Source organism: Emydura macquarii, unplaced genomic scaffold (genome assembly GCF_026122565.2).
Source record: "Emydura macquarii macquarii isolate MOO-44397 ecotype Brisbane River unplaced genomic scaffold, CSIRO-AGI_Emac_v2 contig_2171, whole genome shotgun sequence".
NCBI classification, from domain to species: domain Eukaryota; kingdom Metazoa; phylum Chordata; order Testudines; family Chelidae; genus Emydura; species Emydura macquarii.
The window spans coordinates 3543886-3560491 of record NW_027132308.1 but is presented as its reverse complement, the minus strand read 5'-3'; the positions used below and the strand labels follow the sequence as shown (position 1 = coordinate 3560491).

Sequence of the window (16606 nt, the reverse complement as noted above, 5' to 3'; positions counted from 1 at the left end):
TGGTGTGCAGACTCCCTCCTCCTGTGTCTCTTTGTGAGGGTGTCAAAGAGACTGCAAGGGTCTGTGGGTGTGGATTTGGGGTGTGTGTCCATCTCAGAGGGAAGGGAGGGGGGGGGAGGAAGAGAAAGAAAGGTGGAGAAACTTGAGGGACCAGGACCAAAATGAACGATCCTGCCGGGTGCAGACAGAGGTGGGGGAAGAGCAGATGGCGCTCCAGTGGAGGGAGGTACTGGGTAGAAAGCAAAGGGGGGATTTCAAAGAGGAGCGTGAGGGGGCAGCCGAGACTCCAGGGGGAGAGGCAGCTTTGGCCATAGGTGCTGGAAATAGGGTTGCTATCGCATGCCCTGGCTTAAAGTGGTTTCCATTATACACAGGGCTTGCATGGCTCTCAGCCCCCCCTATAAAAATTGTTCCAACAGCACCACTGGGGAGACGCAGGCTTGGAAGGAGAGAGCATGGAAGGGGGAGAGGCTGAGGGGGAGATGGCGTGGGGACCCCAGCTGGGGGTGGCAAGAGAGAGCAGGAAGGGACCCCGGGATGGCTCCCATCCACCCTCCCAACTCCTCTCCGCTGCTGTTTATTGTCTCCCACGCCTGGACCCCCCAAAGAGGGGCGTCCAGGGCAGCGGGCGGGAGAAGGAGGGACTGGCCCTCCCTGGGTGCCGCCTGGTGTGGCGTAGGCGGAGCTGCCAAGCCTGAGAGCAGCAATTTGCCCTCCTTGCTCGCTGCTCCAGGGGCAGGTACCTCGCCTCTGGAGCGCCTCGGCGCCCGGCGGACAGGGGGAGGGGAGCCGTGCGCATCGCGAGGGGGGGGGGGGGAGCAGGATTAGTGGGAAGCGGCGGCCCCGCCTCCCCCCTTCACAGTGCTGGGACTAGCTCCGCGGGGGTGATGGCCTGGCCGGGAGAGGCGGCCCTGGCACCATGACATTACCCAGCCTGCTGGTGGCTCTGCTTTTAGGGACGGCCCGAGCCGCGGCGCTGGGCAGCTTTGACGCCGTCTCTCCCCTTGCCGCGGCTCATGGCCGGCTCCGTCCCCGCCCGCTCGCCCAGCATCCCCACCCTCGACCCCACTTGCCCGACGCCCCGCGGGAGGAGCCCCCGGCCGCCCCCCCGCACCAGCCCGGCTGCCCTGCAGGCGACGGCCCCCGGGGGCGCTTCGTCAACGTGACCGAGTTCGGGGCCGCGTGCCTGCCCTGGGCGGAGGTGCCCGCTTTCGTGGCGAAGACCCCCTCGGGCAGCGGGCTGCGGGGCCGGCACAACTTCTGCAGGAACCCCGACGGCAGGAGCAGACCCTGGTGCTTCTACCGGAACCCCCGAGGCCGGCTGGACTGGGGCTACTGTGACTGCAAACAAGGTGAGCGCGTGGGAGAGACACAGAGCGCTGCAAAGGCGACGGCAGCAGGCGCCCCCCGGGCGCCGCTCCAGCCTGTCCTCACTTAGCAGCCGGACGGATACCTGGGGCGAGGTGGAGAAGGACAGCTGCACTGATTGCATAGGCGGGTGGTTGCTGGCAGCTGGGTGTATTGCGTGGCGTGTCGAAATGGCTGGGCGAGTGGGTTGATTGCTGGGGGGAGACGTGCGTGCGCATGCAGCGGCTGCTCTGTGCGTAGGCAGGTTGTGTGTTAGCCGCGCAGTGGGTTCAGATTGCAGGATTGAGCGTGTGCAGGCTGCTGTGTGTATTGTCTCGGCTGGGCGTGGTTGATGTGGCTGTGCTGCGTGCTAAATTGTTTGTGTGCGTGCACTGGGTGCCCCGGGGGGGTGTGCTGTTGGATTGAACCCATTTTACCAGGAAAATGCGGTAACATACACTGGTTATACTATAGAGAGAATCTCCACGTGTTAAGTATGTGCAAATGGCCATTTATTTCTTCTGTAAAGGGGACTTTGGCAGAGCCCCGTTTAACTAGAAAGGAATTTTGTACAGTTAATGACTTTCTTTCAGTGAGTCTTAGCTAAACTGACCTGTCTGAATCTCATTTTCACCGAACTGTGGAAGTGGGTGAGGTTTACACTAAGTTTGCCCACTAACAAAAGTTCCAGGCAACAGGAAATTGAAGCAGCTTACCAAAATGACAGCATACTTAAGAGATACTCCGATAGGATGTTTTTAACCTTTAAGGCATCAGTACCTTTGTCTCACAACCTAATGTTTCTGTTCTGTTCTTATTTTGGCTAATATATTTCTTATGTTGTTTGAACTGAAAAGTTGTATTAAGTATGACACTCATTCAAGTTATAGCACACTGGTAATCTACTTTTTGTACTTTGATGCACTTCTCTGGGCATTTGCTAATCAAAATAAGCATTGCTTTAATCAGGCAGCATGCATCTTTCAACTTTTTTTAATCCTGGGAAAATTAGGCAGACAAGTTAATGCAGCTGCTTGACTATTTGTACTGTATGTGTGTAACCAGCCCAGAGGGTCAGATACTGCATGCACTTCTTTACTCACAAAAGCTCCCATGGACTTTAATGCGAGTTTTGCTTGAGTAAGGACTGAGGAGGGATTTCAGCAGGGGATCAGCCATAAATTTCACCACTATTAGCAGCATTCCATGGGGTCAAATTTGTACATGGATAATCTGATTTTGAATGATTTCCCTAGATGTAAACATTTCCTTCAGGATCAGGAAAGTGTCTCCTGTTTTATATCTATTTTTCCCCCAATAAGTTCAAACTTTTGTAAAGAAATAAAAGAAAAAAAAATCTGCCTGTTGTACAAGTTTCTTTTCATGTCTTTTGCAACATCATAGTGTAGGCAACCAGTGTATTTTTAATTGATTTTGTTCTTTGGGTTTTTTTATGCTTTTCTTTCTTTAAGGATTGATTTCCTTTTCAGATCCCACAACCATAGTAGTGGGGAGTGCTTCTCTCTCTTTTTGAGCAATAATTCCAGAATGTGTGAGAAGTTGAGAAAGGGAAAGTGATGTGAATAATGAGATAATTATACAGGTTGCTATGATGCATCATGTGAAATGTATGTGGAATAACAGCTACATTGTTTATTTATACATAAATAAAAGTGATGGATTACCCTCATTCACTTATTTGAAATTTATGTTCAAAATCAACACCATTTTCTGTACCCCTCCAACAAGATACATAACCCCATTCTCTTATAGGTGGTTCCTCACGGAGAGTACCAGGCAGCTAATGCCATAAGAGAGTTGGGGGAGAATAGATAACTAAACACTGATTTAAAAAAACAAAACAAACAAAAAACAAACATCCCCAAGCTTATATAATACAGTCCTAAGTTTGATGAAGCGTTTGAATGTTGGCCTATTTATTTTATAATTTTAATAGCTCTTTTCCCAGTTTTTCAATTTGGTTCCCCATGGGCTTTGTGATCATCTTAGACCAGCGGAGTCAAGTGGAATCAGGAGCTATTAATGTGTCAGAGCCTACAAAATCCCAAACTGCTTCCATTTCAGTCAATGACAAAACTCCCTTTAAGTTCAATGGGAGCAGAAAGCTCTTTAAAGGACTGCAGGAGTTGGCCCTAACTTGACTTCTTTGCTGTCGATTTAAGCTACTATTTTACAAAAAGGAAATTTGTATCTAGTACCAGTCAAGATAGAGGGCATAGGTATTATCCAGTAGTTAACTCTTTCCAACTAAAGATAGTCTTCTGGTCCTGAAGAAATTAATAGCAAACTCCCATTGGAGTCAGTGGGACAAGTGTTTAAAGCCTTCATCAAAGAAATACCAAAAATTCTAGGCAACGTGTGTGATAGAACGTGGCAACAAGTCAACCCCATTTTCTACAAAGAATAATATAAATAGTGACTCAAAATAAACAGTTTCCTCTATAAAGTAGAGAATACAGTTATGTTAAAGATGTGATTTACATCAAGAAAGAGCAGGATGTTCAGAGTTAGTCTCCTCTGTCTATCCCTCATATTGCACGTGTGGTATGGAAGCTCACAGTTGTTAGGCACCTGCAGTAGCTTGATGCTATGGCATGTGTAAAGCCTTAACTCTGAGTTTCCTGGCTTTAAGTTTAAGCCTTATCCTTAATGTTAATAGGATAGACCTTTTGCGTGTGCGCATGTGTTTGTGTACTTAACTGCTTTATGTTTTAACATTAGTAAAACAAACAAACAAAAAAACTCATTTCAATTGCGCTGTGTGTCATCAGGAAATTCCAGTTTTTATAGTTTAAAGTATTTGTTTCATTTCCTTCTGTTTGAATAGATAGACATTTGCATATTGCTTACATTTTGAGAGCAGCCTAACAAAAAATGTTTGATTAGCCAAAGAAACCATAGATTAAAATAAATTACTATAATACTACCCTGTCAAGACTTTGTTTATATTAGCATTTATAGTTGTGCAACATATAACTGTGATAATGTCTTTCATTTGAGAATCTCAGAGAAAGATAGGTAAGTGCTCTTTTTTCTCCTATTTTACAAATGGGGAAAACAAGTCAGAGAGGTTAACTGACTTGCCCAAGATTGCATAAATCAGTGGCAGAGTTGGAAATAAGTTCCAGGTCTACAGAATTTCAGGGCCTGATTTTCTTCTCATTTATACCAGTTATGTTAGGGTAACTCCATGAAAGCCAGTTGAGTTACCACTACTTTATACTGGTATGAGAGCAGGATCAAGCCTCTACCTGAACATCAGCTGTAATGTTATATTCCAGAAATTTGGGGAATTAAAAAAAAGGGGGCACATGGGTTAAAAATTGTACCTGAAAGTCATATTTCTCTAAGACCCAAACAACTTCTTTGGAGCCATTCTTATTACAGCTCTACACTGTGAAACTCCCTGATGATCCATAGCTAGATAATTGCAGTTCCATTACAGGCCCATCATTTCAATTTATTTTTAAAGGAGTCTTAAGTCATTGATCACTGGCATGATGAACCACAATACTCCAAGGAACTCTTTCAATCAATATTCAACCAGTATTTAGGAATTTTCAGTCTTAAACGTCCCTGAATGTGCAGTAAGACTTTATACTAAAATCCCTTGATAGCTCTTGAAAGAGTAGTTCTCATGGATGCATAATATCCATTTCCCCCCCAAAGGGTAAACTACATGGATTAGATAATTATTTTAGACAGTTTAATGCTCATGAAAATGAGGTATTAAGAGCATTTTCTACAGGGAGGCATAGCGTCTGATCCAATACCCACCAAAGTCAATGGGAGTCTTCCCATTTCTCAGGCCTGATCAGCACACCTTGGAGTCAATTAAGAGAGTCCCATTGGACTTCAGTGGGTATTGGATTGAATAACATAAGCAGTTCTTGCACTAAACATCCCCATACAGACCAGTCAGTGCAGTTCAGTCCTTAATTAGAACAGGCCCAGTTATACAAGTCACGGATCATTCCCTATCTTTGCTTAATCAGTTCAGACTGAGGGGATTACATGTTGTGGGGAAATGTCCATTATGTACAAGAATAAGACCACCAAACTCATTTTCAGTTTGAATCTAACTAGCAATTGATCCCAGGCCATCAAGGATGGAAAGCTAGTGCAATGATTTTCTCTGGCACTGTCTGCTCCACTGTTTGACTTTAAAACAAATGTTTCTAACAATTCATTAAGTACTAGCCCACACTGTGTTGTGGTATATCCCAAAATGAAAATAAAGATGTTAGCTATTTACATGTTATTCCAAACTTGAGATGTTTCTTCTGAAATTATAAGGGTAGAGCAACTCAGAACAGCCAGTACTAGGACTAAGGGCATCAAGTATCAGCCTCCATCCCCCCTCCTCAAAAATAGATTACATCCAAGTTACAAACCTTTGAAGGTAGCAGTCTATAAAGGAAATGCTGGCACATGGTTAGCTAAGACCATAAACACTGCTGCTGTAATATTTGCACATAAGCCATTGGAAGTGATCCTCATCTTATTTGATTCAAGTACAATCTATCCTGACTTTGTGCTTTGTGAGATGTAGGATACAGACACCCAGAATCTTTAAATTAAGGAGCAAACTAACAGGAGGGGCAAGTGGGACAGTCATACTGTTTACAAACTGCAAGAAACATGAAGCCCATCTGTTCTTTAGAGTTAATTAAAAGTTGGCTGAGTTATTTCCCTGTGTCTCATCCTGAGCCTATGTGGCAGGTGCTGCAGAGCAAGTCTTAGCAATACCGGAACAGATACCCTTACTTGCATTTAGAAGCTAAACCAGGTTGGGTTTGCTTCTAAATGCAAAGCATGACACCAGCTATGAAACCCATCTGACTTGGGGCAGATCCCAGAACAACTAAAATTACCAAACTGTATATAAACACAATTAACTGTCAGTAACCTTGAGTGAAACTGATTGAGAAACACAATGGAAATGTTTTCCCCTCAGTAATATAAAACATGTAGAAAAAGTGAAAGGGAGCTTCTGATGTGTGCGTGTAGGTTTACGGTCCTGTGAATGTGATTTTCTGATCCTCTTCCATTCTGAGCTAGATGAAGGCAGTCTGAGGTCCTGGGGCACACTAGGACATCCCCTCCTACCCCACCTAGTAACTCTGCCCTTGTGCCTCATCCCCATGCCATGGGGATTTCTCCTTTCCCAACCAGGCAGAACCCCCTTTCTTCCTTCCAAAAGTGGCAGCAGGGTCCTCCTACCCTTGAGAGCATATGGGGTGGCAGCAGGGATCTGACCCCATTTCTCTATGTGGGAGAGCAATCTGCTTAGGGAGAGAGCACACTCGCAGCACTCTTCTCCTGCCACAGAGTCCTTTCCTGGAGTGGTGTTGAGGGGGCTCCTTAGAACAGAGAGTCTTGGCGATAACCCCCCATAGAGATGCAGCTCTCAGAGCATTTTCTCAGGCAACCTGCAGACTTAGGGAGATTTCCCTGCATCAGTTATGTTTAGACCACCTTTCCAAGCTTTTCTTTGAAACCAAGACAGCTGGAAACTTAGAAGTAAGTAAATGAAACAGATTCTGATGCAATCACTTGAGTCCAGGAGCATGGGACATTTACATCTTCATCCAGCTCTGTTTCCATTGTTGTTTTAGTTATTTCTGCATCTGCAGTTGTTAATCCACATAGTTTTGACATCTTTAACAAACTTGCTTCACACAAGTAGTGGGGGAGGTGGACTTGAGCTTGGTTAAATGTCTTTCACTTAACTTTTTCTTAATCAGAAAGGAATATCTGTATCCATTGAGACCACCATGGACCAGGTATTCCCTTCCCTCATCTGGCTGCATGGGAAAAAACTGGTGTGAGATGGGGCAGGGAGAAGCAGAAGCTCCAGTGTTTGTTCCTACCTAGGAAGCTGCTGTAGGTGATGGTCAGGGCTCAGTTGGTTCTGAGGGGGTGTGTGGGGTACAGCGGTAGCGGAGACAAGCAGTAGTTCTTTGTGGCATGCTTCCTATAGTGCTGGTCAATTTTTTTGACTTCATTGAAATTCTTGATTTTTTTTTTTTTTTTTAAGTTTCAGCATTTTAAAATTAACTCTACTCTCCCCCAACCCAGCAGTTTGAGCAGAAATCCACGAGGTTATCCTGCTTTGCCAGAGTTAACTCTATTCCAGAGCCTGTATCCCCTCCAGAGAGGGGGGTAGTCGCACAACTGCCAGGGAAGTAGTCAATGGACTTGGCTTCTATGGACACCTTGCTTTGTAGTGCAGAGGGCTATATAGGAAGATTAGACCTGGACATATGAACCCTTTGTTAGTAAGCTGTGTCTCTCTTTCACCTCTGTAAGGCCACAAACCCTCTCCCTTGGGGAAAGAATGTGTAGTTTGTGTGGGGTGGGGAATAATTTTTCACTTCCTACTGGTTCTATACTTGTGTACGCTGAAGAAGAATGTTGTAACCCCCCTCATACATATTGACCAGCACCTCATGACATTCTTATTTCTTTCCATAGTTGTTCAGGAGGTAAGGGATGTGTCCAGACATGGGAGTTTGTGCAGGATTTATTAAATGTATTTCTAAGAGGGCGCAATCCTGCCATTTATTTTTATTTATTAAGCGAATTGAATGTGTGATGGCAAGACTGGCTTATAATGTCTCTTTAAACTATGTCCACAAATTTGGGCCAAAGCTTAAATTTTGTAAAAAAAAAAAACAAAAAACCCCAAGCTTTTATAAAACCCTAAGACCAATTGAAATGTTTCTGCAATTTTTCAAGATTCCAGTGGAAACTATTGCTTTTAAATAATAAGACATTCTCCTGTAGCTTTCAGACCCAAACACAGCTGCACTAAGTCTCAAATTGACTTGTTAGTCTCATTTCCACGATGAAAATTGAAAAAACAGAATAGTGAAAAGTAAATTGGGCTTTCTAAATTTTCATTTTTCTTTTAAGGAACTATTAGTAACAGTTTTTTGGGGGGGTTAGATTTACAATATATGATTTTCAAGGTGATGTCCTTTTAAATTATTTTCTTGTAACAAAGGATCTGATTCTGTTCTCATTGAAGTAAACCAGTTTTTCCATTGACGTAACAGAAGCTGGATTAGGGCCCTAAATGCATGCACAGAATCACTTACATTCAGGAAAATACGTTATCATTTCTTCTCAGTAAGGCTATAGTAATGAACAGCTGATTAGCAATTTACTGTACTCATTTAGCATTTACTGTACTCATGTTGATAAATGTAATTTTTTGTTCCACTGTGGTACATCATATACTTCATATTAAGAGACTAGGCCTATTACAAAATCAAGTGTTTTATCTATAAAAATAGCCAGACTAAAAATGTTTAAGAGATTGTTGTTTATTTACAGTTAGTTCTGTTTCTTCATATAGAAGTTACATATCACTTTTGTAATTTGTGTATTTTAAAACTATATTCAGCCAGTGAATCAAATTCAGAGTTGCAGCTGTCGATGTGCCAGAACATGGCAACATCTTAAGTAAACTTTGGAGAAAATAGATTTAGTTTATTTGCTGTTTAGTTTTGTCCACTACATAATTATGACATTAGTCATATGATATATACTCACACATACTTTAGAATGCATGGAGTACATATGAAGTACATACAGTACTGTATCATTTTACTTTTGTCATGTATTGTGCAAACAGACATCCTGTAAATAAAACTTTTGTAGAGGACTTGTAAAATTTGGAGAAGTTATAAAATAAAATGCTGAATAAAGTGAGGGACCAATCCTGACTCTTGTTTTATGCAATGTTAGACAAGCAAAGGACTTCAGGTTATAGGGCAAAATTCTCCAATGTGCAGAGTTAATCTTGGCTATTCCAGTCTTATCTCTGTATGTGAGTAGTCTCAGTGTTGTCATTGGGAATTCTGTAGATGCAAGAAGAGAAGAATATTGAAGTCAAGATATGGAGAATTTTACTTTTCAAGTATTTTCTTATCCAGATAACAGAAAGGTCTTGCTTGCAGTGTTTATGCAGGAAGAATTCTTACTGCTTTCAGTGGGTGTCCGACAGGATTGTGAAAGGAAAAAGATCATTGTATAAAAATAAATCTATTATTTTTTAGGAGACAGTCAACTTTTAAAGCCCCCTTTTTGGTATGTCAGGAATCACTTTGTTCTAAATATTGTTGTGTCTGCAGAGAAGATCTTGTGATTAAAATAATAGTCTATCCAAAAGGATTTTGCAACGCACAGAAATAGGGAACAAAATTCCAGTGTGTGTATCTGGCTATGTCTCTGTGTGAAGGGGAGGGCTATAAATGTAAAATATTGATTTATCCAGATGTATAGTAGAGTCTTCAAAATGCTATTCTTTCAGTGCTTATATGTAGTTTTGTTATAATTAAACCTTTAAAAAATCATGTATTCTGTAAAAACAGTCACCTTATAAAATTGATTTTAATAAGTGGCAATTGTATTACTGTATAACACGATGTGAAAATAAGTCATGGGCAAAAAAACCCATATACCGAGTCTGAGGTTAATTGACTTGAGTTGCTTGGCAGTGCTTTGCCTTCAAGATTTTATAACTTTGGAGAACTGAATTAAAAACAGAACAGACTTTCAGTTAAATTTGTAGGGAGGGGAACAAAAATTTAGCCTAGCTCTTATTACAATTAGAAATATATTTTCCCCTTAAAAAAATTATAGAAGAGGACCTATTCTCTGCTATTAAATAGAACAGAGCATAGGCAGGTGGATCACGTGATATTTCATGCAAAACTCATCCACAGTATTTGGTAACAGCAATATATTATTTCTTGTTGCATTAGTAGCATTTTTATGGCCCATTCATTTGACTCCCTTTGTAGCATAACAAATATGATTGTGACTGTTTCACACTTTCGCAGTTGGTGCTTGAATTGCATGCAGCTATAGGGACCTCTTACACTGTTGGAAAGAATACTGTGGTATCTACAGTTAATACTACTTAATTTCTCGATTTTTGTGTGCTGTGCTCTCAATCTGTATTTTGGTGACATATACACAAAGACTGAAAAAAGAATGTGTGTTATGAGTATGTTTTTAGCTTGTTTTATATGGGAATTTGATAAAGGCTTTTGTTTAAGGGCAGGTCTGAACAAATGCATTCATTGGCCTGAAATAAATTGCTGGCATCTATGATATGCATAATGTTATATGGGTCAGTGCAGAAGCTATGCAATCTATTTGATTGTTTATAATTCCTTTAAATCAGATGGAAGATAAAAATATAGCACTCATTATAAAAAAGGAGACAAATTATATAGATAATTGACAATGTTAAAATTCATGTACATACACTCTCCCCCCCCACGTCTGATATTTTGGCTGCAGTATCAGAACCAAGACATTTCCTCATTAAATTATGTGGAATGGGTTACCTCCTTTTGTGAATCAACAGAAAGGAATTATTAGATACCAGAGTGTGCTAGGAGCTACCTCTTTAACAAACTTGAAGTAAGTACATGATACATGAAATAGGATTCACAGCAGAGTGGAACTGAGACTGCGTATCCTTCAAATGGCATGAGTTAACTCAGTCCTGGACTGCAAACATCTTATTTATAGAATTTAAAATTCTCTTTTAACTAGGATCAGTACGACTTCGAGGTGGCAAAAATGAGTTTGAAGGCACAGTTGAAGTTTATTTGAATGGAATTTGGGGAACAATCTGCAGCAGTCATTGGGACAATAATGATGCATCAGTCATATGTCGACAGCTTGAGCTTGGGTAAGTTTTAGTCCCAGATCAAATTTATCAGCTTATTTCAATGTCATCTTTAAGAGCTCTGTGTTTGACAACTATTTTTAAAATCCATTATGAATGGGATATTATTCTGGAAAAAAAGAGTTGGCCTTAAGTGATGGCTTCATTCTCAATTGATAGTCTCTAAATGACAGAGAAAGTGGTACTCCTTCTTAGCAAGGGTATTAGTGAGAGTTGGGAATGTGTACATAAGACCTGTATGCAATTTCTTTAGAGAAATAAATAGATGTTGTGTTGCAGGCTTTGCAACTGAATCCATAACTGTCCAGTGCTATTAAGATATTTGTGTAGCAACGCCTGAATATAACATTAGGCTTTAGTCTAATGTCTTTCCTCTCATGACCCAACATTCAGACACTCACAGCTGTTTACTCCTCAGATGCACCAAGCATTTGCTGCCTGAGGCAAGGTAAAAAAGCTCCCCTACTCACCAGTCCACAGTTACACAATAACTAGTTAGTAAGCATTTTGCAACACTATTTGCTGCCTTAGGTGTTTAACCTGTTCTGTCTTGTATGTTAAAGCTGGTTCTCCCCAGAATCCTTACCACCAGTTCTTGTAATGTTTCAAAGGAGTTGCTGTGAGAATCAACACTTGGTTTGTAGGCTGCTTCTGGCATCTGAAGAGATTCAGAGGCAAAGATGGTAACCAAGTTTTCAAACTGAAACTGGGACACTGATCAAGAAAGGTTAGGGCATGCAAGGACTGTTTCCATGAGCACTGGGGAGCTGTGCCTGGGATAGCAAGAGACGTGTCAGGCAACCTCCCTACCACTCTATAAATTTGATTCTGCATGCAAAGAAGGGATGGCTTGAGAACTTGATGGAGGAGGCAGCTCACTGAAAAGTCCGAGGGATGTTGTTAAGCTGTAGGGAGGTCTTTGATGCATACATACTCACAACCCCCCTGCTAGTTTCATGGACTCATTTGGTCAGTAGCTCCTTCAGATCTCTAGACTCATCAGGGGAATAAAAACAAACTGGGGCAGGAGTGTGGGGGAGGGAGGGGAGATGTGGCCTGATTCTGACCTCACTGTTTATGAGGTAAATCAGGAGATATTCCATTCAAATCAGTGGAGCTATACCAATGTAAGTGAGATCAGAACTGGGCAGTGCAATTTTTAAAACCAACAGTGTCTCCTAAACAGGCCCTAACAACAGAGATGTTGCTGGTTTCCAGGGACACATGGTCCGTCACTTTAACATTACTCCCCTGCACGCACCCATTCCAACAAAAGCTTCGGGGGTCATAATTAGATTTTTGTGAAACCTCGTGTTGTTGGTACGTAGGGCTTCATGTGATTAGATGTTCTATGTGAGTTTGCACCCCCTATCTGAGGTGCACTTTAAATGTTGACACCTTAGCAAATCTTTTGAGAAAACTTGTCTGAACTTCAGATTTGTAATGAAACGTGTAAGCAGGCAAATTTTTCATGGTTTCAGGTTTTTGTGGAGAAAGCTTACAGAGTTCTAGTCACATTGCACAGGTTGAGAAGCCCTGAATTAGGCTAACAACTCAGCACCCACATTGCCTCCAGGACTTTTCCTAGTAAGCAGCAGTTGTTTTTGTATTTGTCTATTCAGAAATTATCTATTCTGGTAGATGCCTGCAGAAAATAGAAGTAGAAAACAAAGTGTTTTTCCAAGACTCCTGGGAATGTTATACATTATTTGGGAGGTGGGGGGCATGTGTATGTTTAGCCTGTCACTACCTGTAAAGTTCTCTGACAGAGACAGGAGAATAACTGTCTAAATAATGACACCTGACAGACAGGTGTAACTATCATACCATGCTCAGTAGGTTGCCATGAATATTCCCTAGTGGTTTGATTAATTACATAATAACTTTCAGGATATTTTCTGGGGATTAATGACCAGCTAGGAGGAGCTGAGCTGTTCCCCATTAACCCTAGCCAGTCATTTATCTTTAGGAAGTGCCTATATCAATGTTGTAATTATTATAAGATGAAAATGAGGGGGGAGTGGGATGCACTTAAGTCTATGGATTTTTTCCTTAAGGATAATGCAGTTTAGGCTTCTAGAGAAGCAATGCCATGTGCCAATCAAGTTACTTGAATCATCTCAATATTCCATTTAGTTTACAGCTTCATAGTAACTCTCAGGATATTACTTGTATGACATTGTTTCAGCTATACATCAAATATCATCTTGTTTGCTATAGGCTCTGGGTATTAGTGTGCAATATTTGCACTGTGATGTTTCTAGTGATTATTCCACTCTTAAGAGTGCCCATTAGAACTGAATCTAAGATGTTTTATAATGTCTAATATTAATCTGCAAACGCCAAGCCAATTTATAAAAATATGCAGATTAGAGGAGATAAAAGTTCAGCCCATCTGGAGGCTGTGATTTTGCTTATGGTTTCAGCTGCCTACGTGCAATATTTCTTTATCCTGTTTTCATTGTAACTTCTTACTTTCAGCACTTTGAGTATTTTAGTTGTACAGGATCCTTATCAGCAAGGAAAGTTTAGTGGTGCTGCAAATAGCAGAACCATTTCAACAAGAATGACTAAAAATAAGAATCCAGGCAAATAGGAGTGCTTATGCTTATGTTGTCATGGCACAAACTTTGGGCGAAATACTAAGAGGTATAATTCCCATTGAAGTCACTGGAAATTGTAGGTGCTTTTCAAGTGCCCAGCACCTCTATGTATTTGGTCCTTTGACCTTAAACTTTGCAAACAAGAAAAAAAGCAGTGTGTTTAATTATGGGACAAGTCCTGAACACCCTGTGGAGGCACATAAAGGACAAGAGAGGCTTTGGGCATGTCTACACTGCAGCTGGGAGCGAGCCCAAGCTCAGGTGAGTAGCCCAGGCTACTATGCCTATCCTGCTAGTTTTAGAATATTAGCTGAAGCCGACCTAGTGCAAGTCTGTCTACACAAGCTGGGGGGCTTGCTCCCAGCTGCACTGTAAACATATCCTTAAAAACTATGTTAGCTGTATAATGGAGTCAGAGTACTGGAGGTCTCATGCAGGGAAACTGCTCTTTTGTGGACTGTGGAAGAGATCTCTGTGGTTGGTCTAGGTCTTTGCCACTCAGCGTGTGGAAGAGGGGAATGTAGAGTTGCCAACCCTCCAGGATTGTCCTGAGTCTTCAAGAATTAGAGATTCATCTTTAGTTAAAGACTGTCATGTGATGAAACCTCCAGGAATACATCCAACCAAAATTGGCAACCTGAAATGTGATTGGGTCAGAGGCTATGCAGGCGCAATAAGTCCGTGTGCAGTGTGGGTCCACTGTACCAAACCATCTTACACTGGAATGGGGAAATAAACAGGCTACATTCTGTAGGCTTCTTCATATCCTCTGTGAGTGGTGAGGGCCCAAATGCATGAACATCCTGAGTGCAGCCAAGGATTCTGCCCTGCAATTTTTTTCTTGCTGAGCAAAACCCTTTTCCTCTGCTCCAGGATTTCACTCCCCTCTGTATTTGTGAGGGGGTGTCTGAGAAACTGATATTTTGTAGCTCCTTTTCCTAATATCCAATGCTGATCTTTTCTTCTACAGCAAGAGTGGTACAGCAAATCACACACCATTTTCTGGACTGGGCCTTGTCCCTGTTTACTGGAGTGATGTACGTTGCCATGGTGATGAAGAAAATATACTGCTGTGTGAAAAAGACATCTGGCAGGGTGGATCATGTCCTCAAAAAATGGCAGCTGCTGTCACATGTAGATTTTCGCATGGTAAAAGTATATAATTTTTTATTAACTTTTTGCCTCGTTTGAACACATGATTCAATTAAAAAACAATCCTGGTTTAATTTTCTCTTCCAAGAAAAGATCTAACACAAAATGTAGCTAGTATCATTTACTTTTTAAAAGTCCTTCCATGTTATGAGAGTAGCAAATAGCTGCACTATTTTTTTTCAAACATCGAACACTAACTGTGGCTTTAAGACACGGGCTGTGAGGAAAGGTCAAGCTGTGCAGAATGGGAATTCTGGTTGAACTAGCCAGAATTCCTCCAAAGAGAAGGAAAGGAGTCTAGGGCAGCTGCTGGAGTGAGCTTGGAAAGGGTTCAGTGTGCTGTCTGCTCGCCCATGGAGCAGGGGCACTGATAAGTGTTGGGCCGTGATTCCATCCTCACCCTATACTCATTGGGGAGTCTAGCACTACTGGCACTAGATTAGAGCTGTGATTGTGGCCAGCCCCTGCACAGGGATACAAGGAAGTGTAAGGCACTGTACCCTGTTTTCCCCTCCTCTGCCTTATGGCCCATGCAGCAACGGACACGTTTTTGCCCAAGTTCCTATGAGGAATATTTTACTATTTAAATGTTTGAAGAGTAAGCTATCAAGTTGTTTTAATCATATTTACTTTTGCAGTTGTATGTTACACCAGGAAATGGGGGCATCATTCTGGTTAATTTAGGAAACTAACTGGATCACTGAAGTAAAGGAAATGATGCTATACTGAAGGACAAATGGGAGTTTTGCCATTGACTTCAGTGGGATCAAAATTTAACTCCTAGCGTACATTTACACTGAGTTCTTCACTTTTGCCACCAGAGTGAATGGGTTTGGGATCTGTATGTAGTATATGCCTCATTTTAACAAAAATAAATGTATTACTTGAACAATTTAAATCTCTTCTCTTACTCCTAACTCCACCAAGTTAAGTGAACAGTTTATGGAAATTATTTCTCCTAAGAGATAAGTTATATTTGGTATTTAAACAACTGTTCAGCCACACTTAGGGTCAAGTTCTAAGCCTTGCTTTCATTAGGCCTTCCTTTTTTTAACCTGCAGAAGTGTGGCCTCAAATAACAATGGATATAATTTAGGATTGTTGTACAGCTAAGTACTCAGCTAAGCCTGAAAACCAGGTACATGTGTGTCCAAGTGACTGTGAATGCATTAACAAATAGTTGCCAGCACAAATAGGTCTGCCAGAATTCAAACATTTTACCCTTATTTGCACAGGACAGAGAAAACAGACTATACACGTAGCTGCAGTTTGTTTTGTAGATACTCCCCTCCCCCCCCAACACACACAACGGAGGTGCATTAAAATAGTGATATTTTTATGTAGGCATAAAAGAGCAGATTTAGTAAATCATTAGAGTATTTACAGTTTCACTCTTTTTGGCAAATATTCACACTTTGGCCCTTATTCTGCATTCCTGCTGCAGATTAACTCCACTGATGTCAGTGTTGGATTGAATCCTTTGTTGTGAGGTTTAAAAATAGAGCAATTATTGAGGGTGAGAGTGAAGTCTCCTACATGACTGTATCTTATTTCCAGGGCAATTAAGAAACCATGTCAGCAACCCCCGAATGAGCCTTCTGCAATAGGTCAGCCACCTCCTACCACCCTAATGGAAGAGATTATTTTCCAATGGAATATGACATTTAACCACCACACTAGTATATTTTTGCTAGGATTTTCAACTGAGCAAGTCAGTGTATATTGTTTTTGTAATAGGACTTGTTATCCAGGGAGCATTGAGTGGATCCTG

At 41.6% G+C, this 16606-nt stretch overlaps 1 protein-coding gene across 4 annotated transcripts in view; it reads left to right on the top strand.

Moving 5' to 3' along the window:
• The first annotated feature begins 519 nt into the window (after positions 1-519).
• PRSS12 (serine protease 12) overlaps positions 520-16606 on the top strand; it is an 82447-nt gene continuing 66360 nt past the window's right edge. For all 4 annotated transcript variants that reach the window (XM_067558686.1, XM_067558685.1, XM_067558688.1 and 1 more), the window contains exons 1-3: positions 520-1352; positions 10945-11083; positions 14654-14832. In XM_067558686.1, the coding sequence (XP_067414787.1) occupies positions 920-1352; positions 10945-11083; positions 14654-14832 (751 nt within the window). In that variant the 5' untranslated portion in view covers positions 520-919. The remainder of the gene's footprint in view (positions 1353-10944; positions 11084-14653; positions 14833-16606) is intronic.